The 27,039-nt window shown below is 52.6% G+C and overlaps 1 protein-coding gene across 9 annotated transcripts in view; it reads right to left on the bottom strand.

The window, feature by feature from the left end:
- Positions 1-541: 541 nt before the first annotated feature.
- Positions 542-27,039, bottom strand: part of ANKS1A (ankyrin repeat and sterile alpha motif domain containing 1A) — a 76,719-nt gene continuing 50,221 nt past the window's right edge. For 6 of the 9 annotated variants that reach the window (XM_058855591.1, XM_058855593.1, XM_058855595.1 and 3 more), the window contains 11 exons: positions 22,896-23,002; positions 11,612-11,710; positions 11,106-11,258; positions 10,877-10,984; positions 9,074-9,238; positions 8,605-8,730; positions 8,421-8,492; positions 7,938-8,024; positions 7,448-7,585; positions 6,629-6,799; positions 542-5,429 (listed from right to left, as the gene is read on the bottom strand). In XM_058855591.1, coding sequence (XP_058711574.1) covers positions 5,310-5,429; positions 6,629-6,799; positions 7,448-7,585; positions 7,938-8,024; positions 8,421-8,492; positions 8,605-8,730; positions 9,074-9,238; positions 10,877-10,984; positions 11,106-11,258; positions 11,612-11,710; positions 22,896-23,002 — 1,346 coding nt within the window. In that variant the 3' untranslated portion in view covers positions 542-5,309. Of the gene's footprint in view, positions 5,430-6,083; positions 6,183-6,628; positions 6,800-7,447; positions 7,586-7,937; positions 8,025-8,420; positions 8,493-8,604; positions 8,731-9,073; positions 9,239-10,876; positions 10,985-11,105; positions 11,259-11,611; positions 11,711-22,895; positions 23,003-27,039 lie in introns of all 9 variants that reach the window. The other 3 variants (XM_058855598.1, XM_058855599.1, XM_058855592.1) reach the window with 2 other exon arrangements.

Below are 27,039 nucleotides of genomic sequence, written 5' to 3'. Positions count from 1 at the left end.
ATTTTACTTGACATGAAAATCTGAACTTTAACCTGTATTTAAATGTCTGGATTTCTTGCTCTAATTTTACATACTGAAATGTCCTAGTTCCTGGCAAGCCCCAGGTCTTTGCTGGGTAAATGTTCTGGCTGCTGGTGGGTACTGGTGCCACAGGAACCGCTCACTGCCACGCTGCAAAAAGGGATTTCAGTGGCTATCCCCAGTACATGACAGCCCCCAGGGACACAGTGCTTACAGATGTACATTAGTGGGCGTAAAAATGAGCTTTCATAAACCCCCATCACGTGTAGAACACACCCACAATGGCTGCAGACCCTTGTGCTGTTTTTAACAGAACATTTGGATGTGATTTTACACATAAATTAGTATCAAAATAATAATAATATTTAATGTTTGGGTCATTGTGACTGACTGCAAAAAAACCAGCTTCAACCAAAACTCCCAACCCCCCCCCAGGCAGTGTCTGCAGGATGAGAACTGCCCTGCTTTGACACAGACCCCCAGTGGCACAACACTGGGGCCACACACAACAGCACACACGTGTGTCTAAGGTTGTTTATTAATTCGGTCTGTTCTAAGTTGTACAATTTTGAAAACAACAAAACGACTGCTGGAAGCCCAGGAATATTTACAATCTCGCCTTGTTGTAGTGAGGTCAGTCTATGTTGTTGCACAGATTGGTTATGTTTGGTACCACAAGATGTTTAAAATTCAGACAAATTTGAACAGATTAACAATTGTATATACAGGAAATAAAAGGAAATTCAAGTATCAAAATACAGACAGATTAAATAACATTTGTATTACAAATCAGCCCCACTGCCATACATCACAATTAGCAAAAATGTCCACATTGCAAACTGAACTCGACTGTCTCTGCCCTGTCAGGGAATCCCAGGTTATTCTTCTGTGGGTAAGAAAAATGTCTGAGCTGGGTTGACTTAGCGAGAACAGCACAGGTACTTTTCTTTTGGGAAAAAAAAATTTCAGGTAATACCAATGTGAGATCTAAAAGGGAGACCTTTGCAACACGACAGCTTTGTGAGCGCTGTGCTGGCTCCAAAACACGGATCGGAGCAGAGCCGGGGAAATGCTGCTGCTGGAAACTTCTGAGGTGGGTGGAAGGAGCATTAAAGCATTGGCTCCACCTCAGCTGCACACAGAATGGGATGTGTTTGGGGCTTTTTGGCATCTGCTCTGTGTCTCAGCAGCCTCCTGAAGGTACAGACCACTACAGGTACAGCCTGGAAGGTGCTGCATCTTCTCCCTGGGAGGGGGAACAGGTGTGTACACCAAAAAAGTTACATAATTTCATTTAAAAAGAACAACCCCAAAGCAAGTTTAAGTCAGTTCAACAGCTAAGATTAGCGCTGTTTTTTTTTTTTTCCTTTGTAAACACAAAATAAAAAAAGGATAAAGCATCTTCAATTTGAAAAAAAAAAAATCATCCCCTCCTATAAAAAGAAAGACAAAACTCGGCAACTCCATTTGCCGGCTGTGAGTGAGGGCTCAGCCCACAAACCAAAGTCTGCGAAAGACAATCTGTCTTTAAAGAGAGGAACAAGGCCCAGGGCAGCCCCAGCTCCTCCCAGGCAGGTAACACAGCAGATGCAGTTGGATGCAATGTTATGTTCAGCACCAGAAATCTGGGGCACTTTCCTCCAGATAGCACAAAACCCTGCAGGGAGGAAGAGCCCCAGCAATGCACAGTGAGTGGGTGAGGGTGGCCGGGAGCCAGTGACTGGCACAGCCCAGGGTCTGTCTCCAGCACCGAGTCCCGAGAGAGACCACACCACACTGAACTGCCAAAACAACTGCTCTGTCTGTGAGATGAGAAAGGGAGTATCTGGCTAAAGAATGGATCACTAAAGACAACCATAGGTTTACACGTGGGGCTGGAATGGACCACCAGGGTCACCGAGCCCAGTGCCTGAAGACTGGAGTCTTCATCACCATGTCACCTCCAAGCCAACCTCCCAAAAAGCTCACGTGTCAGAAAGGAAAGGTGTCCCTCCTCCCAAGCAGAGTTTCAATTTGCAATCTCACCAAAGACTTGTTGCCAACACACCAAATATTTACACTTACACCAGTATGAATTGCAACATGTGCATAACAAGGAATGTTAGGTTTCCTAAATTTATCAGCTTAACCCAAAATCTCCACTCCCCCTTCCCAATCCTTTACAGGTCTGTGCCCCTGGGATTATGGTTCACTTCTCTCCCAGCCTCACTGTTGAGAGAGACTAAAGGAAATCCTGACATACAGCAGCAACTGGAGTTAAACAGGAATTACTCGGGCACAGCATTCCCATGTGGCAGCAGGTCCCACAGCCCTGACAGGGCCTGACGAGATCACGATGGATGCGCTGCGCTACACTTTGCATCTGAAGAATTCAAATCACAACCATTTTAACATTCTCCCCAGAGGGGAACAGTCTGAAAACACGTCAGTCACAGCCCAAACCATTGTGAAACACTGTAATTCGGAATAAAAGCAAGCACACAGCACCTCTGAGGTGATTGTCTTTGGGGACACTGGGCTCGGACAGGGCCAAGCCACCCTCAGGCTGATGTGGTTTGTCCTTGGGGATGGACTGTTTCAGTGTAATGCCCAAAATTTAACTCCATATTTGTTCATCTTCTGAAACGGTTGCACTAATAAAATAATGAGCTAGTATCAAAAAAGTGCTAAATCACAATTGAATATACTTAAAAAAATCCCAACCCTTCAGGGCATAACTGCATTTAAAAACAAGACAGGTGCACAGAGGCTGGAGCAGGGAGTTGTCCCCAGGAATTCAGTGCGGAAATGGGAAGAAACGGGGTCCTTGCCATAGAAATGTCAAGTATTGCAACATGATAGCTGGGGGAATAAGGAAGCTTTGTACCATTGGGGGTATTGGCCACAGCTGCTCTGGGGTGAAAAATCCTTTGCAGATTCTTTTCCTCAATTTACTTCCATTTGCTACAAAAGCTTGGAGTGGCTTGGAGAACAGGATGCAGACGTATCTCACCAGGTTCTCACGTGGGAGGAAGCGATCTCTGAGAATTTGGAGTTCTCTCCTGTTCACCCAGAGCTGAAGCAGAGTAAGTACCGTCAGAAATGCGCACACCACGCCCCTGCTAAGACTTTCTATCATGCTCCTCGCCAGACTGCGGGATTCTCAGTAAATAAAAATTCGGTGGGGTTTTTTTTCCTCACCAAAAAGCTGCAGTACTACCTTAAAACCATGAACCGGATTTGCTCTGTGTCACTTCGTTAAAAAAGAAACGGGTTGAAAGACATTTTGTCTCAAACTAGAAAAGGCGACATCACTCTCGGCCTCCGAGTCTCGAGTTTTCCTTCGCTAGGAACGGAGAGAACGGCTTTCCTCGGCGGAGGCTGGGTCCCTTCCCCCAGAGGGCTGCTCTGGGAGCTCTCACCGAGCAGCCATGCACCCACTCCGAGGCAGCCACCCGTGCCAGAGGGAGATGATCTTCGTGTCAGGAGGCCACCGCGTCCCAGGTCTCTGCCCCGCTACTACATCCCGTGGTAGGAGACGGCTGCCCGGAGCTCAGCTTCGCAGAGGCAAACAGAAAGGAAGACAATGGAATGAATTTCCGAGGCATACAAAAAACACGTGCTGGGAAAGGCGAGAATGGCTCGCAGATGGGACACAAAAATCGTCAGGGCTACGGACACAGAGCAGCAGCAGCGCGGTTTGGGAAGGGCTGCCTGTGACCCTGCTGGGTTTGGTCACCCTTAGAAAGGCACGTGCTCTCGTGACCTGGATTTAGGGGGCACGGAGGGACCTGCCCTTCCCAGCTGAGAGCAGGGGGAGGTGAAGAGCTCAGAGCCTCTGACACTGGGTGGATGTGTGGCAGCTGCGTGATGAACACCCACACGTAGAAACTGCTCTGCCACCCATGGCAGGGACTGAGTTTCTCTTAGAGGAGCACAGAAGTTTTCAGGGCACTCTTACAGCTTGGAAAAGTGCTGATGGAACCCAAACCCAATCTCCTGGAGCACCTCAGCATAGCAATGTTCTGCTATCCACAAGGGCTAGGGTGGCAGGGTGGGACTGCAGGCCCTGGGCAGTGCTGACTCTGTGGCATATGAAATGTCTGTACTAGACTGAGCTTTCCTTTGTGTTTTTTTTGCTTTAAGATAACACTTTTAGTCCTCTCACTGGGCTCCCACTAGATGAGCCCTCAGTCTGAGGTCATTTTGCCATTAAGTTGCAAATGACTTGGGAGATCCAACTCATTCCTGAGAAAGAGCTAAATAAGGACCGAAACATCAGATTTCACCGCAGGAAAGGGGGAATGGAAGCTCTGAGGCAGCAGTTCCAAAGCCACAGCAAAACTCAGACAAGCTGCTGGGCCCTAACACCAGGGGCAAATAACCCAGGGCTGCTCTCTGACCTCTCCCTGCTGATGCTGCTTGTGGTGTCCAGCTGACACCTTCCCTCCCCAGCCTGGGGCTAACAACAACATGTGCCTTTGGAAGCTTAACCACAGGCTGCCACTTGAGAACTACACCCAGCGCTCATGGGAAGCCTGGTGAGTGTAAACACAAGGACTATGAGGGGAAGAAAAACCTACAAGGGACTGAAATGCATGCAACCAACCCGCACCTCATCTCCGAGGGGAAAAGCTCACAGTGGGAACGATCACACCTGGCCCAAACCAACGCTCCCCCACCACCCAGAGCAAGTTCTGTGCTGGGTTTTGAGGAGGGAAATTGTGGGCCAGGGTGGCCGTGAGGAAATGGAAGTGCCCGTGTGTTATCTGCAGAGAGCATCACAGTGGTTAGTGTCGGTTCGACTGGCAGGGAAGGAGAGGTGAGTTCACTGAACAGTACACAGCCGTGGCTCAGTCGGGAAGAGGAGGATCTAGGAGGAGGGAGCGTGTGCACCGTAGAGACAAGAGGTCTCCATCAGTCCAAGGACAAGGTGAGATACAAAAAAAAGGCCTGGGGAGTATCACATTGCCCCAGGGATTCACAGTGCCAGAGTGAGGGGAGAAGACGTGAAAACGGTGGGCAGCTTTCCTGGATGCACATCTCCGACCGGCAGCCTGCCCTCTCTGCTCCTCCCGCCTCACGGGCAGCTACGGCGCGTGACCCTCGTTTCTGAGGAAGGAGATTCACAGTGTTCAGCAGTGATCAGGTACAAAAGCCTTTAAGTCTACAGTCTCATAAGTGCTGCTGCCTTGGACGCGGTGCCTACGCGGGCTCAGGGCGAGCAGCTGGAGGAAGAGGGAGTTTAGAAGAGCAGACAGATCAGATCGCAAAGGCACGGTTAGACGGGGCGGACACGGGCGTTTGCTTTAGAAGATAGTGGTCTCATACTTAGTGCTGAGGGTCCGCTTGGAGTCCTGCTTGGGGTCCACGACCCAGGAGACACTGGCATGAGACTGGGAGTCTTGGTCCACTTCAGGGGGATCCAGCTAGAAAATAAGGAGAGACAGGGCATCTTAGAGGGCATCTTAGGACACCCGTGCTTTTGGGACAGAATGAGTGGGGACTCAAAGCACGGAGCGCCTCTCTGCCTATTGCCCGTCCCAAAAATGTGCATGTGTGCAAGGAAGCAGCTCTTGCTGGGGAGGCATTTGAGTCCTTCACAGCTAAAACATGTCTGGCCACGTCAGTCTCAACCCAGCACCCCAAGATGACTCCCTGCATTAGGCTGTGAGTCCCTGTCACCATCAGCGACAGCTTCGCTCATCTCAAACAAGCATGAAAAACGGAGCGCTACAGAAATGGGACAGAGGGAGACAGTTCCTGGCAGGTGAGCTCCCACGTGATTTACCCTCCTGACCAAGCATGGCTCTTTCCTCTTGTCCTGCTAAATCAGGGTGCCAGGGGGAAATTACCACCCCAGCAGGAGCAGCGGGGTTAGCTGAGAGCTGCCACACTGCATCAGCGGGGCGGGTGGGAGCGGCAGGTCCCCGGGGTTCATCCGAACCCCCGGCGTGGGCCACAATGAGCAGGGGGAACAACAACAGCGAGGCAGGACACGGGGGCACAGCAGGAGATAAAGGAAGTGGGAAGGCAGCCCGGGTCAGTTCGGAAGGGAGGATGGCAGGAAGAAGGGTAAAGACCTTCGCTCCAGGACTAACAGACTGCAGCGGCAGGTAGGAGGGGCGGTGTGTTGTACAGGTGTGACAGTAACAACAGCGGGTGTCGGGAGGGAGCGGCACCTGAGCGGGGGGAGCAAGCAGAACACAGACAAAAGGAGACATTAAAGGAAGGCAGTGGCTTGTGCAGCAGTCCCTGCTCCTCAGCAGCTCCTCAGCAGCTGTGTCTTGGCTGGTTTTGGCTATGGGGAATCCCATACTGCAGCTCACCTACATATCTCACTGCACCTCTGCAGGGTTTGCACATGGAAGCTTGTGCTGGACCCAGTAGGGCACTAAAGCCCCATCCCACCTGGGCTATTTCCACCTCTGCCTGCCCTCCTGCTACCAGGAGAAGCTCCAGCCCCACAGCAGAACTGACATAGGCCCAGGCCTGCAGTACCAGCAGCAAGACAGGCACCTGGACCACATCTGGGCTCCTCCCACCACCCAGGGGAGGCGCAGGGGTGTGGTGCCCACAAGAACCCCCAGCTCAGCCCAGCAGGTCGCTCCTGCCCACACCCACATACCACAGATTTCCTCATGCCTGCTCGTGGTTTAGGCACCGGTTTGGAAGATTTTGTTTCAATCACTTCTCCTGCTCCAGCACCCACAGGCTTTGCTCTCTGGGCTTGCAGGGCGAGCTGGTAGGCGACCTCGAATGCCTGCCCCAACGTGAGGATGATCTCGTACGTCAGGTTCTTTGAGAGAACAGAGAGAACACACAGCTGTCAGATCACCCTGTGTACAGTCCCCCTTGTGCTCAGAAGCTGCTCTGGGCTCACAGACCTTGGCAGAACTGGTAGCAGGGTGACCTGTCAGCAGGTCATGTCCTGCTGTGTCCCTAAAAGCCACTGAGTTCCTGCTGTGGGGGAGCTGGGACCACGCTGCCTCCCCCAGGGCCCCCTGCCCACCTGTAAAGCCCCACCAGCATTGCAGTTCAGCAGCATAAAGAAAAATAGCCCGAAAGTCTTGTGCAATTTTGATTCTGCCCAAGTATAAAAGCTAATCACATTTCTACCCTCTCTGAGTTAAAAGGTTGTTAAATCAGCCCATTACGCTCAACATAATTTAGAGCATGTTAGGGGCTTGTGCACGGCACATTTCCCCAGGAGGGAAAGCTCTTGCCCTGCTTTATTCAATGCTGGAGATGGCAGTAATGAAGCCATACAAATATTCTCTTTGTCCACAGAGGTCCAAAGGACAGGCATTTGAAACCAAGACCACTTTTTGGTAAAAATGGCTGAAAGAACCCTAGAAAGGAGCAGTCTGTGACTAACCAATAAAGCTGAGGGATGAAACAGATGGGCTGTGAAGGACTGGGAGATGTGACATGACAATGCACTCACCACGTCCACAGTGCTAAAGACATGGCAGTAGTGATGGCTGGTCTGCAGGTCCTTGGTGATGTAGGCAAATGTGCAGAGATCCTCAGGGTCCTGAGCAGCACAGGAGATGTTCCGGATCTCGTGCTCAGCAATGACATTCTGCCAGGGTCAACCACAAGCACCCGTCACCCTTCTGGGGATGGCAAACACACCTGGCAAACAGTGGCTGTGGAGGGTGTCCTGGGGACAGGGAAGGGGAGTCTCCCAGCCAGACCAGTCCCAGTTCCCTCCCGTGGCAGGAATAAATGGGAACGTGGTCTACAAGCAGCCACTCTGCCAAGCCTTTGGCACTCAGGTGATTATCACCACCTTGGTGTTCTTCTCCAGCCCTAGAAGCTCCCCAGGACCAGTTGTGGCTTCTGGAGCCACAAGAAGTGAACTGCAGCTTCCCAGGCAGGTGGGATTGCAGGCTGTGTCCCTCCAGACACTGACTGAGGCATCTGCAGCTCACCTTGTTGGAGGCATCAATGAACTTCACCCCTTTATACGTGATGGACAGGATTATGGTTGGGATCTTCTTCATGTGCTCCGTGGATTTCTTCAGAAATGAGAATATTCAAGTGACCAACTGTGAATGGATGCTCCCTCTTCACCCCTGCCTTGCCCCAGCCCACCCCACCCCAGAGACCCCCAGGCCCCTGCAGGAAGTTCTGGGGATCTGGGACCAGGAGGAGGAAAGTTTGCTCCTGGTAGAAGCAGAGGGGAAGAGACAGGTACCTGAAGAGAACCCAGCCACCACCTCCCCAGTGAAAGCACCCACTCTCCCACAGACCTTCTGGATACTGGGAACAATGCTGGGAAGGGGCAGTTCATCAGACAGTGGCATTGCCTGTTTGGTGATCTGGGTTTGGGGAACCACTGAGTTCCCCCCTCCCCAACCCACATCATCTACCACAGGCTACAAGTGAAGCCCCCGGCCCCAGAGTCTCCGTACCCTCATCTTGGCACAGGCGTCCTGTGTAGACTCTGTCCCTCGGAGGTCTTTGATCAACATGGAGCCCAAGTACTGTGTGAAGGAGGGAGAAATGTTAAATCCTGCCAATCTCAAGGCAATGACATTGCCCTGACCCTCAGAGCCTCCTCATCCTCACCACCCCCACAAACCAAAAGCCACTTACGTTGGCCTCATACCCGCAGGACTCGAAGATGAGCTTCTCGGGCTGGTGCTGCCAGTTTTGAACGGGGGCATATGGGGCTGCCAGGCTGGGGGGGCGCAGGGTTAGCCTGGACTCCCGACGGTCCTCCTGCATGGGAAGAAACACAGATGTGAAGCCAAATGGGGTTCAAGATGGGTTGGAACAGCTCTCAAGGGGGCTTTTTGAGCTGAAGGGACTGAGGTTAGCAATGGCCAAGACCCCCAGGAGATGGGTAGAGGCAGCACATGGGGTTAAGGTGCCAGTGCTGATACAAGCGTGAGCTATCTGTTTTTGAGGTGAAACTGAGGCACAAAGGAGCAGCTGTCTCTAAGGTCTGAGGGAAACTGAGCCTGACCAGCTCCCTCCCTGAACTATCGTCCCTTCTCCCCAGCGCCAGAGATGGGGGAGCCTGTGCAGAGGGCCCCCAGGACACACAAAAGCACCCACTCACCTGTGCTTTGTAGCGCTCAGCTCTGGAGTAGGGAGCAAGCTCAGTGCCACGATCGTGTTGCCTCTTGGCAGTGTCCCCGGAGGGCAGCAGGAGGTCAGCAGATCTGCCTGTGCAGGAGTCGTTCTGGCTCAGGGGCGACGACGCCTGGGACATCAAGTCCTGGCACTGCAAGGAGCAGACACCACCAAGTGAGCTTGGGCTGTGCTGTGCTCCCCATCACTCCCTCCGCATCGCCCGACACAGGGTGCACTGAGTGGACTAATGGGGTCAGCTCCTGCTCTGGGGGCTCCTGCTTCAGTGCCAATCCCACCCTTTACCTTCTGTATGAGACGCCTGATTTGCTCCAGGATGGTTTCAGCCATGTGCTCAGCCCTTTGTGCTCAGCATGCCTCTGCCTCCATGAGCTCATCCAAGGAGGGCAGGGGACACATTGGGCTGGGGGCAAGGTGATCCCAGAGGGGTGGGTTCCCCATAAGCACTAAGCTAAGCACCCGAGGGTGATGATGATCAGTCACCCCAGCAGAGGAGCCCCAGGAGCCACCGCCAGAGCGCGCCCAGGGCCCGCAGGCATGGCCAGAACCTCAGCACAGCTGCGGCCGCGTTAGTCCCATTCAAGCCACTTGCTTGATTTGCCATTGACGTCCGCCTGTCTCCCGCGCCGCAGCCAGCGCTGGAGCTCACCAGCTGCAGCGCCAGGAAATGCTGCAAATGGCCCGTTCTCCCACCCAGCCCCCCTGGGCAGCATCTCAGTCAGCTGAGCCACACCAAAGCAGCCCTCTCTCCCTGCCACCTTCAGTCTCGCCCAGCTCACGGTGCAGATTCTTGGGTTGGTCCTTCCTGTGCTCTGAGGTGTTGAGCAGAAGGTTTGTACTGGGCACCCTCCCAGTGCAGCACCAGTGTGAACTCTCTGTTCTCACAATTGAATCTAGCTCCTAAAACATCCCATGTCAGCAAGCAGGGCACAGCAGCCCAACTCGCTTCAGCTAAGGCTGTTTGGGTTGGAAAGCCTTGGGAATCCAAGAGGGCAGAGCTCTGCAGCAGGGCAAGGACCAGATGTTTAGGATGGGTAAACTCTAATCACTCCAATTCCTGCTCCAGGAAGCTGATTAGCAATCTCTTGGAGGAGGCAGCATGACATACTACCCCATTCCTGAGGTCACAGGGTTGCTCTGAGCCCAGCAGCTTTTGCCAAACTCAGCTCTCCAAAGCCAGTTTTCAGGAAGAACGGGGAATGTGATGCTTCCCTCTCAGCCAAGCCCCATAACAAGGACCTGACATCCAAATGGTGCCACTCCTGCAGCAAAAATCAACATCCACATCTTGTCGAGTGTTATTTGGCAGCGAGAGCGGGAGCTCTCAGCAGCCCAGCCGGGCCAGGGAGAGAGCTCCGGATCCCAAGGGTGCAATCAAACACCAAGTCCCAGCCGCAGCCCCTCTCCAGCTGGGCTGGGTCACTCCTGCCTGCTGAAAGCTCCCACATCTCTGACCAGGAAACAAGGGCAAGAAAGTGGGCTCAGAGCTCCCTTCTGTGCAGGGCAGGGGTGGGAGTGGCACCCTCCAGTGCAGGCACCTGATCCCAAGGGGCAGCCTGACCTTTCCCATGGGGTCAGCATCCAGAGGCTGACCTGCAAGGGCTGGAATTATCCTTCCCCACTCACTGCAAGGCTGCCCCTGCACAAGTATTTTCTGCCTGGGTGGCTGGAGAAGATGATGTGAGCAGCTGAATGGGCACTACTGGCCATGGCAAGATTTCTCCCAGCACTGACACACGAGCCAGGCAGGGAACCAGGAGCAGGGACTCACTCTCAGCTGTGAGAATCGTGGTGGCTTGGCCGGTGGCTCCTCGTAGGGTCTGTCTGCCAGCGAGGCGATGATCCTCTTCCGATGGCCCAGCAGGTTCACTTTCAGCACCTGCAGGGAGAGATCATGGTCACCATGGGTACAGAGCTACTCAGAGAGACTTGGAGCAAGTCCCAGCCCCAGGGAACAGGGCAGGATCTTGCTGCCCTGGCAGGAGAGGGGCAACACTCACGTTTACTATCTCAAGCTCCCAGAGGTTTTTCACAGTGTCGATAGAGCTGTAGCCACTGGAGAGGAAGGACTGGATGTAATCCTGCAGCCCCAGGGAGTCGAGCCATGCAGGAACTGATGGCTGGCTATTCCCATCACAGCCCAGGGGTTTCAACTGTGAAAACACAAGAAAGGTGTTAAAAGCTGCAGGAGCTGGGATCCCAAGGGATAGGGGGTCAATGAAAATCAGTTTACAGGCCATCACGATCTCCATTAGCCAGTAAAAAAAGCACTGTACAAAAAGAGAATGTGCTTGGGATCAAGACTGGCAAGAGGAACAGTCCCAGCATGGAGCTACCACCATCCACATAGCCTGGAAGACCAGTATAATCCTCCCCCTCCTCCCTGCTATTCCCAAACCCTTCCCACAGCCCCGGAGATTCCTCCGTGGCCAGAGATGCAGGGTCTTTTGTCTCCCCTGTGTTCACAGCCATGCTTGGCAATGCCCCATCCTCGGCTGGTGCTGACCTTTGGGAGGGAGCGAGCAGCCTGGAGCAGCTTCCGGCGGTGCTGAGGGTCACCGATCCCGATATCCCGAAGGTCCTGGTCTTCCATGACATTACAGCCCTGTGGGGACAGCAGGGAGCGACATGAGAGCAGGGGACAACAGGAGCCACACAGGTGTGTGAATGGACATCACACAGTTATGGCATCCTCCTGACTTCACCTCCAGCACATCCTGGGAGCAGGAGGAGGAAGAGCGGAAGGATAAGGAGGGCTTCCAAGGCTGGGAACTCTGCCCCATGTACCGACCTTGGGCACAGAGAGGGCTGACATGAGCAGAGCTGCAGCACTTGGAGCACTGCCCTCCCCTCCCTGCTCCGGGAGCTGCTTCCAGCCTTTAGCCCGGGGCATGGCTTAGAGCCTCCCGTGAAATTAGACACACAGAGGCTTTAAACATCCTGTAACAGTGCCCAGGCAAATCCAACCCCCTCCATGCCCGAGCAGGAGCTCTGGGTTCTGCTCAACCTCCATGGCCACCGGGAAACCTGCACTGCTTTCCCTGGCAGCAGGGGAAGGTCAGGTGTCTCCTCTGGCCCTGGGCAGGGCCAGAGATGCTCCAGTCACCCCCACTGTGCTGTTAAAACCCATTTTCTGCCCCCTTCCCCCTGCAGAGCAGAAGCCCAGGGACTCCACCAGCCTTTAAAAGCCTCTGTCACAACCTCCTTCCCTGGCCTCCTACCTGGGCAGAGCTCAGCAGGACATGTCTCCCCACACCTTGCAGAGCCACTCTGCTGTGTAACTGAAGGCTTCAGCTCCAGCCCAGAGCCCGCCCTGGCCCTGCCTCCCTCTGCTCCCCAGAGAGTCCCAGCAGGTGTGTGCCGACAGCACTCCACTGTTCCACATTTTATTTTATAAGAGAAACCCAATTAAGGCCGGCCGCAGGGAAGGTGAGGGCAGGTAAAATTGCCAGGCAGCCTCCATAAAGGGCAGCAAGGGTTTCCTACCCCTTCCCATTAACACTTTGGTGGGATTTCAGCACTTTGCTGAGTGCTACCTGCTTTAAATGCTGCCCGAGAGCAGCCACCTCCCGAGCATGTCCTTGCTCCCGCTGCTCTGCCACTTCCATGGGGTGTGGTGACAGCAGAGCAGGGTGGCACATGGCTCTCCACCCAGGAGCTGCTCTTCCCAGGGAAACAGGGAATTAACACCAGAGATAAGAGATGCCCAGATATCTCTCTGCCACACAGGAGAGCTGCTCTGCAGCCCACACTAGTCATTTAGCAAACAGCAGTGGCAAATGAGCAGCGAGTGGCAGGAGGCAGAGCCCTCAATGCCCCCGACAAAGCTCCTCTGCCTCCCCCTCCCTTGGTGGGTCAGATCTCACACACTTCATTCCTGGAGAGCTGGGAAGGGACAAGAGAGCAGAGCCTGAGCTGACAGCCACGGCACAAAGGCATTTATTTGTCTGTCTGAGAGCTGTTTAAACAAAAGAAAAGCTGGGACTAAATGGCTCTGCAGCCCACAGAGTGGGGGGTTAATGCTGTGTTTTCCCAAAGGCCAGTTCACAGACTGTGCCAGTCAGGGCCATTGTGCTGGGAAGAGTTAATGCCACTGCCCCGGAGTCCCTGTGGACACCTGACCATGGCCAAACCCATCTGCCCCGCACCCCAGAGCCTGGGAGCGAGGCCAAGGGCACCAGGGGCTCACCTGAGTGGTGACACTGCACACCAGGAGCTGAGAGGATGGAACCACATCACATGAACTGTTTTGTGCACCCCTCAACTGCACAAAATCAGTAAGAGGCAGGTTGTTGCTGAAAGCTCCAGGCTGCCCATTTGCTGCACAAGCAGCAACTCTCTTGGACTGGGAATAAACTCCCAGCAATTAACACAAGCAGCTGCTGCTGCCAGGGCAGTGACCTCTGGCTGGTGGGCAGCAGCATCCCACCAGAAAGATGGAAACATCCCCTCCCCTTTCATGTTCATGAATTTTAAGCCAAAGAGCCACATTTAATGTGCATTCCTGTAACAGCAGGAGATTGTGTGCTTCAGGGAGGAGGGAAGGGATTAATGGGGATTAACTCCCCTGACAGACACCTCACCTGGCAGGAAGTGTGTGCAAGGAATTCACCTCCCAGAGAGAGATGGCCTCGAAAGGGCTTTTTGAAATGGACCAAGAGGGCCAGAGCAAGTGATGGGATTTCTCTCACAGGTTTGGAAAGCAAAGTATTCCTGCCCTGTGTGGGGGAGAAACAGGGAGGGACTCAAGTGCCCACAGCAGGTCACACCTCAGCTACCTGAAACCTGAAGTTCCCAATGCCTGGGCCTGCTCTGCTCCCTTGACCTGCCCATCTTGGTGCTCTGTGGCTCCATCCCCCTGCAGAGAGCCAGGGCAGAAGCTGGAGTAGTGCAGAGAAGATGCTGGCAAGGGCACAGCTCACAGGCAGCCTTCCCTTTGTGCCACCTGCACAACAGGAACAGTCAGCAGCCAAATGAGCTGTGACAACGGCGATGTGTAATTTTTATGTATCAAAAACAAGCTTGCCAATCCTATTCACATTTTCACTCACGCTCACTTTCCAGTGTTGAGCCTTTTTTAGTGCTGATCCCCTCTGGCATGGCTGCGATCCTACATGAGCAGCATGGAGCTGGTGGCTCTCACTCTCCCACAGGGCACCAGTGCCAGCCTTAAGGCAGGGCAGTAGGTGCTCTCCGACCTTTGGCATCTCAAATTCGAAGAAAATTGCTTGCTCTGTAGCAAGGATACAAGGTGGTTAAACACTGTGAAGCCTACAGCTTTCTCCTGCACTCCTTATTTTTATGTGTCACGTTAAATTCCCTAGGTGGCAGTCTGTGTTCCCTGGGTACTTAACAAGGATAGACAAAGCGTAGCAGCTCTGAACAAATCATTCCAGCCCCTGGTGCAGGAGAAATGTCCTTCAAACCCATCTGGATTTCAGCTCCCATGAAAAACAATAATCTGCCACTAAAAGAGAGAATTAAATACAAAGACACTTGAGATCTTTTAACCTTTGCCAGCCACACAGAGGAGCCAGACTTTAAACCTGTCTGCACTCAACCTCAGACAAGAACCAAGGGGCAGAGCTGCTCTGCATGGGCCACTGTTGCTTTTTTTTGGTTTTACCCAAAAGCTCCCTTTGGTGCTGGCCACAGGTCAGCAGATGGCATTTCCCAGTGCCCCCCTGAGAGCACAGAGCAGCCCCAGCTCCCACCAGCCCCTCCCCAGGTCCTCTGAGGATGGGCTCAGTGGGAAGAGCAGGGCTCTGGGATGTGCTCTGCCATGAGCCCAGTCCTCCAGGAGCTTCCAGCAGCAGCCTCAGAGATACCCATTAGAATCAAAAAGACTTTCCCAAGATGTGTTTCCGATTTTATTCCTTGTGACAAGTCCTTTTATTCCTTGTGACAAGTCCTTTTACCTTGTTCCTCCTGGGTGCCCCAGCTCCGTAGGCCTGAGCAGAGCGAGGGATGCTCAGGGCTGGCCCAGGTCAGAGCTCTCATTGTCACCCACACTTTGGGGCAGTGAGGGACACCCAACAGCTCCTTCATCCCAACATCTCACCCTATGCTCTGTCAGGAAGCAGCCCCTGCCTGGGCTCAGCCAGGGAAGAGACACAGGGGAGGAAAGGCATTACCTGGGGCAGAACTCTGCTCCAGGCAGAGCAACTTTGGTTATTTGAAGAGCTGAACCATCAGCCCAGTCAGACACCTGAACCTGGGTAGGCTGAGTCCAACCCCAGGTCCCAGCTGGCACAGACTGGCTGCCAGGCAGTCAGAGGGGCCTTCATCCCCCACCATGGCCTTCAGCTTCCTCCAAGCCAAAGTGAGCCCCTTCCATGGAGAGACACAAATACACAGCACCATAAGGGAAACTCCTGAGCCCTGTCTCTGCCCTCCACAGCACCCCGAGGGAGGGCAAGGATCTGCCAGTGACCCGTGTCCTCACTGGGAGCCCTGCGCGATGCTGGTGCAGCTGACCTGCCTGCAGAGACACGAGTTCTTGGAAAAAGGGCTGGCTTTGGTCACGCCTCACTGCCTGCACTATAGTTAAACAGCCCATGAGGCTCCAGGTTTCTCATTAAAGGAAAAAAAAAACCAGTCAGAGGGTACCTGGCAGAAGGCAGCATGCCCTCCTCCTACTGAGGTGACCCCAAAGTGACTGAACCAAAGGCAGCGCTGCCAAAATCTGCCAGATTCTTCCTCCAGCAGGACACTCTGCAGGCACTTAACTACCCAATTTTCAGATGCTGCTTCTTCCCCAGAGCCTGGCATCTGTCCATGCTTTCATTCCAGCTAAGGAAGGGCCTGAGGCACCGAGTGTTCCGTGCAGGACGCGCGGCTGGGCTGGCAGCGGATGGACCCCGATGCCAAGGCTGCTGTGAGCACACCCTGCATGAGCAACCACAGGGAGAACGGAGCAGGACGTGTCTGCTATCAAAAGCAACAGATGCAAAACCCAAACATGGCATTCCCAGACTCCAAAGGCTCCTGCAGACATCCCAAGCAGAGAGACAGCTGAAGGCTCTCTGTGCATACAAAGTGCACACAAAGCTCTTTTTCTTCTTCCCCTCAGCGCATTCGAGACAATTTGCATCTTGTCGTAGATTCTGCTGTCAGTGCTGTTACTCTGCTTTTGGCAGCCAGCATGTGGGAGATGGAGACGTGTCCAGCTCACAGTTGGGCCCTGCAGACCCAGATCTCAGAGCAGGGGGACCCCATTTGATCACACAAATCTGTGTATGTAATTGGCCTTGTGATCTGTGGGGTTTGGTGCCTTCCCTTAACAGCATCTGCAGTCTGGGGTACTTGAGTGGAAAGCAGGGCAAAGGATGTCTTTGGCCATGGGCACGATGATGAAGTCCCAGCTCTTCACAAAGCATCGACGGGGAAAGGGGCTCATACACAAAACCCCACAATAAATCTGAGATTAGCACACAGCCACTTCATTTTTGTTTAATTTTCTTCCCCATGCAGACTGGCAGTGTGACAATGGCAGTGGAGGGAATCGGTCATGGTTGTCAAGTTCAGGCAATTTTATTGAGAGAAAAAAAAAATTAACTGCAACTTTAATGGCTTTTGTAATGTTTATGGGGCCTGGAGCTACTAATGAATCAAATATAAGTATCATCTAAATTGCCAGTTCTGGTCCACCCACTTTGCTCCTCAAAATCCACTCCATCCTCTCTGCGCCCCATGGAGTCCATTCCTATTATCAGGGGAACTTTGGCACAGCTCTGCCACATTTCCCAAGATTCTCAAACTTCCTTCAGCCCCAGACTCCTGCATGCCTCTGCTCTCACCATTCCCTTCCAGAGACAACACAAACACCCCTACCATGGTGGGTAAAGCACAGCCCTTGGGAACCTCCCAAGGACCAGCCAAAACGCACTGGGGAGATGTCAAACAAAACTAATTTAATTGAATAAAGAAATTCCCACTCAGGGGTTTGGCAGAGACCCTGACCCCAGGGTCCAAGTCCACTCTTAGGGGCTCATTCAGTGCTGCACAGTCAGTCTGGGGACACTGGCATGTGTTCCTGGGGGCTGGCAGCAGTGACCAAATCCAGAAACAGCCACTCAGAGCTTCTGCCCAGCTGAGGAGAGCTTTCACTAGTTCCAGCCTGACACAGCCCAGGCCTGAGCTACACAGGGCTCACCTGAGTCTGCACAAAAATCCCTGCACCCACTGTGGTTCTTGCCGTGTTTCAAAAAGAGCAGATGCAGTAAAACCCTGTCTGGGGTCTCTGGTGGGCCCCTGTTCCTCAAAGAGCATTCCTGGGTCCAAACTGATACCAGAACGTGTTGGTGCAGTTTTCCCCAAATGGCTACTATAAAAGGACAAGTTCTGTATGAAAATAGAAAAAAGCTCTAGGGCAGACACATTCCCAGAGCATGTCCAAAGCCTGGCTGCTGCCCAGGGGACCAGCAGCTGTGCACCAAGCTGGGCTATTCAGAACTGGATCAGGCAGAGCTGAGCGACTGAGGACACAGGAGATGCCAGTGCTCCAGCAGGGCAGGTACCAGGTGAGAATGAGGATCGTGCAGATGTCAGGCCACACCCAAATCCCAGGAACCGAAGAGCAAAGGAGACCTGGCTTTTTTCACGTCCAGTCACATGTGGATCAGGCTGTTCTTGGCCTGGGAAGGCACGAGAGGCGCTGAGCTCAGCTCACACCCCCAGCCAAGGTGAGCCAACCTGAGCCAAGACCTCAGCTCCACATTTATCCTTTTTTTGCCTGCAAACACAGAGAGGAGAAGGGGGAATAAAGGCTGTTCCGTTAGCTAACAACACCACAGGCTAACATGGCCTTGAATTGCATTTAATCAAATTAATTGCATTTAATCAAATTAATGTCAGTGCTCTCAATTATTTGCAGACACCCCATTCTTCCACCACCATCATTTTTCTACCACTTCTCCCCAATTATAAAAAAATAAATAAAATGCCCCAGAGGAGCCCAGGGCACTACATGCAGAGAACAGATTTCCCTTTCTGACGCTGTCTCATTGAATCAGCATTATCTGCTTTCCACACACTCCATGGGAATCCAGGCTTGAATGACAAAAAAAGCCATAAAAATTGGTTTATGTTCTATTTTACCTGCTCATTTGTGATTCAAAATATCTTTGAACTGAATAAAAAGTTCAACTCCAGAACACTGGTACAACTGCCAGAGCACGCGGGGTTTGCCCTTCTCAGATATCAGCCCAGAGGAAGCTGTTGGGGCAGCAGCAAGATCCTGCCCTCCGGGGGAAGGGGAAAGCTTTTGCAAGCATCTCAGACACATTTATGGGATCTGTGGGATCACAAAACACTGTGTGAGAGAATAGGTAAATGGCATTTCCTTCCCCACTGCTGTGGAGGAATTCCACCATCAGTTATTACAACTCCTTCTCATTACAATGGCCACGTCCTTGTCCTCTCCAGACGGGCAAAATCCAGTCTGTTGTTTCCCTGGGTTAATCCCTGTTTGCTGCAGGGACCAGGAATGCACTGAGCATCCCAAAATCCATTTCCTATGGACTTCCCAAAAGGGGCATCTGTGGCAGATGCACTGGTGAGCACAGCAGACATGATGGGGCCATGCTCCAGGAGCAGCAGAATCCCTCTTGGTCCATACTCCAGTGACATTTTTCCTGCTCTCCCAGCTCCCCAGCTCATTGCCTGCCAAGGACAATTAAGTCCATTTATTGTGCACTTTTCTGGATGACACTTCTCACTCACTGCTGCAGTTTTGTGATCTGACCTTTCATTCCCCTCCTCTGGTGAGGGATGAGGCAATGAGGCTCCTGGAACTCAGCGCACGCTATGGGGCCACGTTCCTCCACGTGGGAAGCACCTCCTGGGTGGTGGGGTGGGCGTTCCTGGTTCACTGGAGCTGTTCACATTTGGCAGGCAATGCTGCTGAGGGTTTTACCCTACTTACAGAGCTGTATTTTTGCTAAGTCAAGGACAGTACAGCCACTGCCGGCTGCTTCGCCTCAGTTGTGTTCACCCACCGCAGAAATAAACTTTCCCCTCTGATGAAGGAATCCCAGCGGGCTGTGGAGCAGAGAAGGAGGATTGGAAGCACTATCTCCACTTGAGCTGTTCCTAATCCCAGCTGCCTGCACAGGCTGCTGCCCAATTCCAGCTCTATATGAAAAGCAGCAGCTGAGTGTCCCAGTCTGACTGCCCCGTGGCAGGGGTGCTGGCCATGAAGGTCACTCACTGCCAATGCAGAGGGTGAGGGAAAGAAGCTGCTGTCATGGAAAGTGGGGTTTGTGCTCAAGAGCAGCAAAATAACAGGGAAAGCCTGCTCCCTGCCTTCTCCATAAACATGGTGTGGCTACTGTAGGCAACTTGAAGGGAGTAGCAGAATTTCTGCAGACACAGAGATGTGGCCCAATATGCAGATGTGGGAAGAGAACTCCAGTGCTTTGGAAAGCTAAGCTACCTAAATCCATCTTTTATCACCCCTTTCTTCCCTCAGCCAAGAGAGAAGATTACACAATCCAAGATCTGTGTAGACCTTGGTCCCTTCCCAGGAACACGTGCACAGACGAGGGCGCTCCAACGTCACGTCACATCCATGTCCCAATAATCCTGCTGACTTGTGCCAGTGATACCCACCCCCAAGCAAAGCCAGTGCTTCATCAGGATCAGCTCTGTCCCAGATGCAGAGCTGGAACTCCCAGAAGCAAAGAGGAGGTTCCAGAACACCTTTCCCTTCCACAGCACAGCCTGTGGGACATGCGTGGCTCCCGTTGTCACCTGCAGGAGCTGTGGGTCCCCCGAGCCTCTCCCAGCTGTTGGTCAGCAGACCCTGAGAGAAGCAGGACTCTCACCCCCTCCCTGCTGCCCACTCCAGCTGCAGCCTGTCCACTGAGGCAGCCGCCACGTGGCCAGAGCACAGCTAATCCCCTAATCCCCACTTCCTGGAGTTCTGAAAATAACAGAATTATTATTTTTGGAAACAACACATGTTTCTGCCTTCCTATATTAACATCTAATTAAATAACCAAATATATTTACAGAGCACTTTTCAAACTCCCTTTACACACAATGTGCTCATGAACCATTTCCCTACCTGGGGGTAAAGGCCTTTGTGACATGGGGCATAGATTAACACAGGAGCCAGTTGAAAATACCCAGGGAATCAAAAACTCCTGAAACCAGACCCGGCTGCAGTACAGGCCACCAGAACATCAGCAAGCCTGGCACCCCCAGTTTGTGTCTCTCACAGCCCTGTCCCACACCCAGGGCAGACAGGACACTTTGGTTCTCCAGTGAAGAACAGCACCAAGCACCCTGGTGCCTGCAGACACAGCTCTCACAGGTCTCTGCTGCAGTGACAGGACACACTCCTTGTTAGACTGTTCTTAACCCTCCTCTAAGTATCTACAGGATGAGGATCTTCCTTAGTAATTAAAGGGCTCTTTTAGGATGCTGCCCTGTTCCGTAGCCACACAATCTCTGCACACTGAACACACTTCTTCTGCAAAACTCCTGGTTTGCCCCCAAAAGATACCTGGGGACCCCAGAGCAAAGGGACCATCCTGGCACGCCAGAACACCCTGCAGCTCTCTGAGCAGGGAGCAATGCAATGCAAAATCCTGCACAGAAAACACGTGTTTTAATATCAAAGGACTCAAATTTCCTAGTTTGGGCTACTAAAACTTAATTAACCTCATAACCCACCTGGCGATTTGCAAACCATTACCCGGCATTCTTTGGACCTCGAAATATTGAACACAGTAAGGGGCCCTAAGAGAGACTAATCCTTTCATAGAAACTTTAATTCCAGGAAAGTAACACTCTTAATTTGGAATATTCTCTGTTAGAGACTGAAAGGGGCAGCTAATAAAGCAATGGTTGTGCAAAGGACTGGGCAGCCCAACACTCAGAGCTTGCTGTCCTGAGCCCCTGCTCTGCCCAGCTTCAGTGTTCACAGCAGTTTTAATAATTCATCCAAGAACATCAAAAACACCACTAGAACCAAATTAACTACTTCTTCCTCACTTGTGTTCTGTCTGAAGGTTTTGCTCCCCCAACACCAGAAGCTGAAGGCAAGGAACACCACAGAAAGAAAGATTCTAAATAATTCAACTTTCCTGCTGGGCTGATGTATTAGCTTGGAGTTCTCAGGGCTGGGATGAATGGATTTAAACTCAGGGCTGGCACAGGTGCCAGGGTCAACTCCCTAGGAAAGGAGATAAGCAGCATAATGGAAATCAGCTGGGGTTTGCAGGAAATCTTTGTGAAATTATTTGAGCTTTTAAATTTGAGAGGAATGAGTAAATGAGTGTGCCATCCCCTGGATCCAGCAGCAGCCAACCTCTGCACTGGGAGCAGCCACCCAGCACTGGACAGGGACGAAAACTGTCCAGCTATGAAGAGAGACAATCCTACCATGTACCAAACACCAACACATAGAGGGACACACACAGGAACCTTTGCTACTGGAGTTCTGAGCTGAGTGAGGTCCATCACACCTAGGCAGGCAAGGGAAAGGTGTTTTATCTGCAGCTGCTGGGTGAGAGCAGCCACTGACCCCACAATGATCACAGATCCATCAGCAGGGGATCCCAAGAGGATCCACAAGGTTATTTCATTTAAATTTGTTGTACCATCTCCAAAGAGTCCCAGCACACACAGGGATGCTGAACCCTCACACATCCCTGGCCAAGAGTCCACTTTGTCGTTTGGGACTGCCAGGATGGGACTCAGAGTGAAAACCACAGCAAACCCCAGCTCTGGAGGAGAGTTTTGGCCCTGCCAGGGGAAGGGAAAGCAAATGGCCTGGCTGCTTTCTGTGGAGATCAGGAGGCACAGCTAGATAGATCCCACAACACTTATCCTCTTGGCCAGGTCATTTTTTAAAGTATAATTACATCCTGCCTTTAAGTAGCCCAACAGATGCTGCTCAGGTGTGCACTTCTTTGAGCCTCCATCCCTTTCCTGGCTTCCTGTGTCTCTCCAGCTGCCCCTCATACCCTCCCCACCAGTGATGGCCACCGTGTGTTCCCAGACCCCTCACCCAGCTCACATCCTCCTGGTGTCACCTCTCTGCAATGCCCCCAGCACCAGAGATGTCACCGCTCCCATTCCAAGGCAGGATGCTGCATTAGCCAAAATGACTTTTACAAGGTTTATGTCCATTTTCTGTTATTTGCCAAACTTAGAGTCCACATTCAAAAGCATTTTTTTAAGCCGTGCAGGGAGAACCCCTCCTGCAGCACCAAGATTTTCTCTCTTTGCAGTTCATCCATCATTTCACACGAATTCTCGGATTTTTACACCATGCTGCTGTAAGTTTCTAGATGCTGGTTATTAAAACCCCTCAACCCTCAGCATTACCATGTCGTCATCATTAGGTTTCAGAGCCAACAGTGTCAATGCAATTAGGTACAGCTCATTAACATACTGCCTGCATGCTCTGAGCAAGTACAGTTCCAACAAGAGGTCTGCTGCCTCCTTCACAGCCCAGAGCACAGACTGCTCAGGGGTTCCATCAAAACACCAGCAAATTTCAGTTCCCATTTCTGGAGTAAATTGGATAGGCAAAGATTTAGGGGGCAGATTAAATAAAATTTTCCATCAAAATTTTAGCAAGAAAACCAGTAACACCTGAATTAAACGTGAAGATCCAACATAACCCTCATCTATTCCTTCTGCCCAACCTTCTACACCCTCCAAGACCGTTGTGCTGGGCTGCAGAACCCGGCTCTGCCCGGCGCCCACACGGGGAAATGCGGGAAGCTTTGGCCAGCCTGTTCCTCAGAGCTCGGGGTCCCTGCCCGGGCACTCACCAGGAAGCGAACATCGTCGAAGCCATTCAGGAGCAGCTTGCTCTCGTACTGCTGCAGGCCGATGGACTCCAGCCACTCCCCGACACTCTGCTCCAGCATCCGCGAACCTGACGAGAGAGGAATCGGCAGCCGCTTGAACAGAGAGAAACCGTTCAGGCGGTAGCAGCGGCACTCTGAGGAGGACAGATGGCATTGCCACATCATAGTCATTACCATAAAGAAACTCAAAAAATTATGCTCAGAGTACAACAAATCAACGGGCAGACAATTCCTCTTGTGTGCACAGAGCATGGACAACAAGCTCTCAGTGCCTCCGTGGGCTCCGGGCACCAATCTGTACTGCAGTTCACACTCAGCAAAGAAACTCCTTGCCCGGGCAAAGATTCAGAGGTGCTGCTGGGGCACTGAGATCACAGGCACTGCTGTCAGGGCTCACGAGTTCCTCGCCAGGCAAGCACATGAAGCCCAACCCCACGGGGATGCGGATCCACTCCTTGGCTCAGCGGAAGGGGGCGGGAGGAGAGCGGCAAACTTCCACCCGAGGCATTCCCAGGCAGTCGCAGGTGCGAGGGAAGGGAGAGGAGCTCTGCCAGTCCTCTCATCCGCGCACCTCCGGACACAGCCCCAGCTCAGCGGGGAGCACGGAGCAGCCTGAGAGACAACAGCTTTGGACACGGCAGATGCTCGGGAAAGCAGCAGGAGCCCAGGCAGAGCGGCTGTCCGCGGGAAGACACGCAAGACAAAGGAAGCACAGACTGCAGCAGCGGAGAGTAAGGGCTTGTGCTCTTCCTCCCCAGCAGTCCTGAGAAGCAAACCATGGCAGGAGCTTTGTCTCACCGTTACTGCGTTATGGAGACCCCAGGCACACGGCCAGCAGCCCTGGCTCTGTCATTCTACCAGCGATCCCGTCGCTTGGCGTTCCAGCATGCTGGCCCCAGAGAGCCCAGCCCCAGCTCTGCACTGTGTGACAGCACAGCCAGGATGGTTCTCACCCAACACTGCTGGTCCTGCCAGGTGTTGGGCACACACCTGGATTTGCCCTTCCTTCATTTCCTTCGGCCGAGCGCAGCCGCCGCATGTAGCCCCTCGCTCAGACGGGGAGTAGCTCTGCAGGATGGAGGCATCTCGGTTCCCTGCTTCTGAGCCACGGCAAAAGGAAAAAAGCAAATGCAAGCACACTCTCTCCTCTTCCTGCAGCAGCTCAAGTCCGAGCTATGCCCTGGCACCTCCTCTTCAGCCTCTGATAAAGGAGATTCCTCCCAACACCTATGGAAGCCCTGGAAGATAAGCTCTCCCTTCCCTCACCCCTGGGATGAGTCCAGTGACTTGTTACTCTCCTCTAGTAAAGCTCAATACATTAAGTATGACCAAAAAAAAGTTCAGAGATCTCCTTTTCATCAGGGAATTTGCTACGCAAGACAGGCAGATTTCCAGGCTCCTTGGCATGTCTGTTTCCAGCACGGATACAAAGAAAAGGATGATCAGGAGACCCCCGTTTGCTTCCTTTGAACCTTCAGGTCAGCTGAAGCAGTTTGGTACCTTCCAGCCATCCCTCCCCACTGTGCTGTAATGGCTGCACACACAGAGCTCACGGTGTCACCTGCAGATTCCTGGGGTAATTCCTGCTGTCTGGTCCCAGGGGTTGCTCCTGTGCCGGTATTTGGGAGCGCTGGCCGGTCCTTCCAGCGTACGCGGCAATGCCGAGATCACAAAAGGCTTCTGCCTCCCTCCCCTGAGCCAGCCCATGCTCCGGGGCAGCAGCTAAGCCCGGACTGTGTGCCAGGAGCTCCTGCACACCAGCTCTCCATCCTCCCCTCCATCCTTTCCCCCTGCTGGTGCCTGCGCTCCGCCGGCGGCTGCAGCGGCTTTGTCTGAGCCGCGAGCCCCACACTGTCCCTCCCTTCTCCTCATCCTCTCCCCCCTCCCAGCTCTCCCACCCGCTGGAGGGAGGCAGCGGCTCCGTAACTCTCCAGTGGAAATCACTGACTCCTCAATATTTACTTGATGATGGACAACATGGCTTGGGGGTTTTAAAAAATGATGTCACAGGTCTGCTGTGACAGATCCAAGTGATTTGTGGCTGGCTCAGAATTAATTTATCAAGAGAGAGGTAAGGAAGTGCTTGCTGCCTACCACAGCATTCCTGGGAGCTGTTGGGGTATTGGCAGGGAGAATGAAACCACAGCAGCTCCTTCACCTGAGCTCCTCAATTTAATTTTTAAAATTACTTACTTTATTCAGCCTTGCATGCACTTGTAAATACATTTCTGCTTTTAAAAGGGAAGCCCACAGTGACACCAAGTGCAGATTTTCTGTTTGCAAAACCCTTTCAGGTCATGACAAAATGAAGAGAGGGAAGTATTTGGAGGGAGGGAATGGAGGGATTTCCTTTACAAAGAGAAGAACAGACACCTAAAACATCCCAGGCTGAAAAGTAAGATGCCCCAAATATTCCTGATATTTGTGTGATACAAGGATGATACAAGAACAGAAGAATCACAGTACTTTGTGCCCCCTGGCAAGACCCTGATCACAATTTCTGACTTGTGACATCACAGCATTCCCAAATCTGTGGTGCCTCCTGCAAGGCTCTTCTCAAGTCCCACAGCACAGAGAGGAAGAGGCTGCCAGGGTTCAGGAGGAGCCTTCAGGTTTTACTGTTTCAGTAACAATCTTTAGTGAAGTTTGCATTTTTCTGGAGGATGAAATCAGTGCATGGGCTGTGCTGGACCAACATCACCCCACCTACTCATGGAAATTTGGTGCAGAGAGACACAAACATCTCTTCCAAGGCCAAACTCCCTTAAGAAAAAGGGCAGGTGGAGTTTGATATCCCTAAAATGATGGTGCTCCAAGAAGGCCTTGCCAAGCCATTACCCAGACACAAGGCAGTTGTACAGAGTAACTGCTCATACAAGCAGCTCCAAACACTCTTATCCCCACAGGAACTCCCAATAAGGCATTTCACCTTTCCAGACCCCAAGCTAGTCACAAGCCCCAATATCCTCAAACCTCACTCATTTTAAGTATGCAAGAACATTTGGAGAGCTTGCTGCATTTCCCTGCACATTCACCATGACCTGAAGCACAACAGTCCCACAAAGCCCTGTGGAGGAAAAGCCAAATGTGTGGGAGCTCCCAGGGAGGAGCTGGCAGAGCTCTGCCTGCTCCAGAGAAAAGAGGGACAAACAGGGAATGTGCCCAGCAGAAGATCTGCGCATGAGGGATCCCAAACTGAGTGTGACAGAGCACTGCCTGTGGGAAAACCTCTGGCTCCAGGACACAGCAGCTCCCGTGCCCACCTGCTCCAGGGTGTCCATCTTGCTGAGTGCTCCCTGCACAGCTGCAGCTCTGCAGGAGCACTGGCTCTTCCTCTTCCCTCCATGTCAGACCTTTCCCTAGCGCTATCGATCCATCACAGCCCGGACTGGCGCAGGGAGGCTGTCAGAGCAGGGAGCACAAACCCACACAGAGCTCCAACTCCTCTGCAAAGCCACCTGACCCTGGAATGCAGAGCTCAAATCAGGCTAAACTCCCACTGGGAACAGTGGGTTCCTCCTCACCTAAGAAAAAACCTGAGTGACAAATGGGTATGAGGTGAGCTCTGTCACAGCCCGTGTGAGCTGCGTGTGCGGATCTGCATTAGCATCTCATCAGGAGGAGCTGCTGCCCACCCCGAGTCAGAGCTGTTCTGCTGCAGCAGCCTGGAGGTGAAGGATTTAAAAGGACAGAATCCCTTGTCATGGCAGCTCTCCAACAAGCTTGAGTTCTGCTTTTGCTCACAAATCAAAGGCACAGAAGAGAATTCACATTTTAAGTGTCCTCCAAGAGCCTTGTTCAGTGGGTACCAATAGCACTTAGAAATACCCAGGAGCCTCCCAGAGGCACCTGGCAGATTAACCACATGCAAAGGGCCACCATGGCACCCATACTGACCCACCACTGGCACCACCCAACCCTGCTCTGCACAGCTGCTGCCCTGATGGAAAGAGCTAGGAGGAAAATCCTGCAGCTGCATTCAGTAAAATTAAAGGAATCTTCCCAAGGAGTGTAGAATTAAAATTGCTGGCAGCAGCATTGAGCATCATGTGGGAACCCAGGTCTGCTCCTCCTGTGCCAGAGCATTCCTCTCCCTCCCAGAGCC

The sequence above is a fragment of the Poecile atricapillus genome, chromosome 23 (genome assembly GCF_030490865.1).
Source record: "Poecile atricapillus isolate bPoeAtr1 chromosome 23, bPoeAtr1.hap1, whole genome shotgun sequence".
NCBI classification, from domain to species: domain Eukaryota; kingdom Metazoa; phylum Chordata; class Aves; order Passeriformes; family Paridae; genus Poecile; species Poecile atricapillus.
The sequence above is the reverse complement of the archived record's forward strand: the minus strand, read 5'-3'. Positions and strand labels throughout refer to the sequence as shown.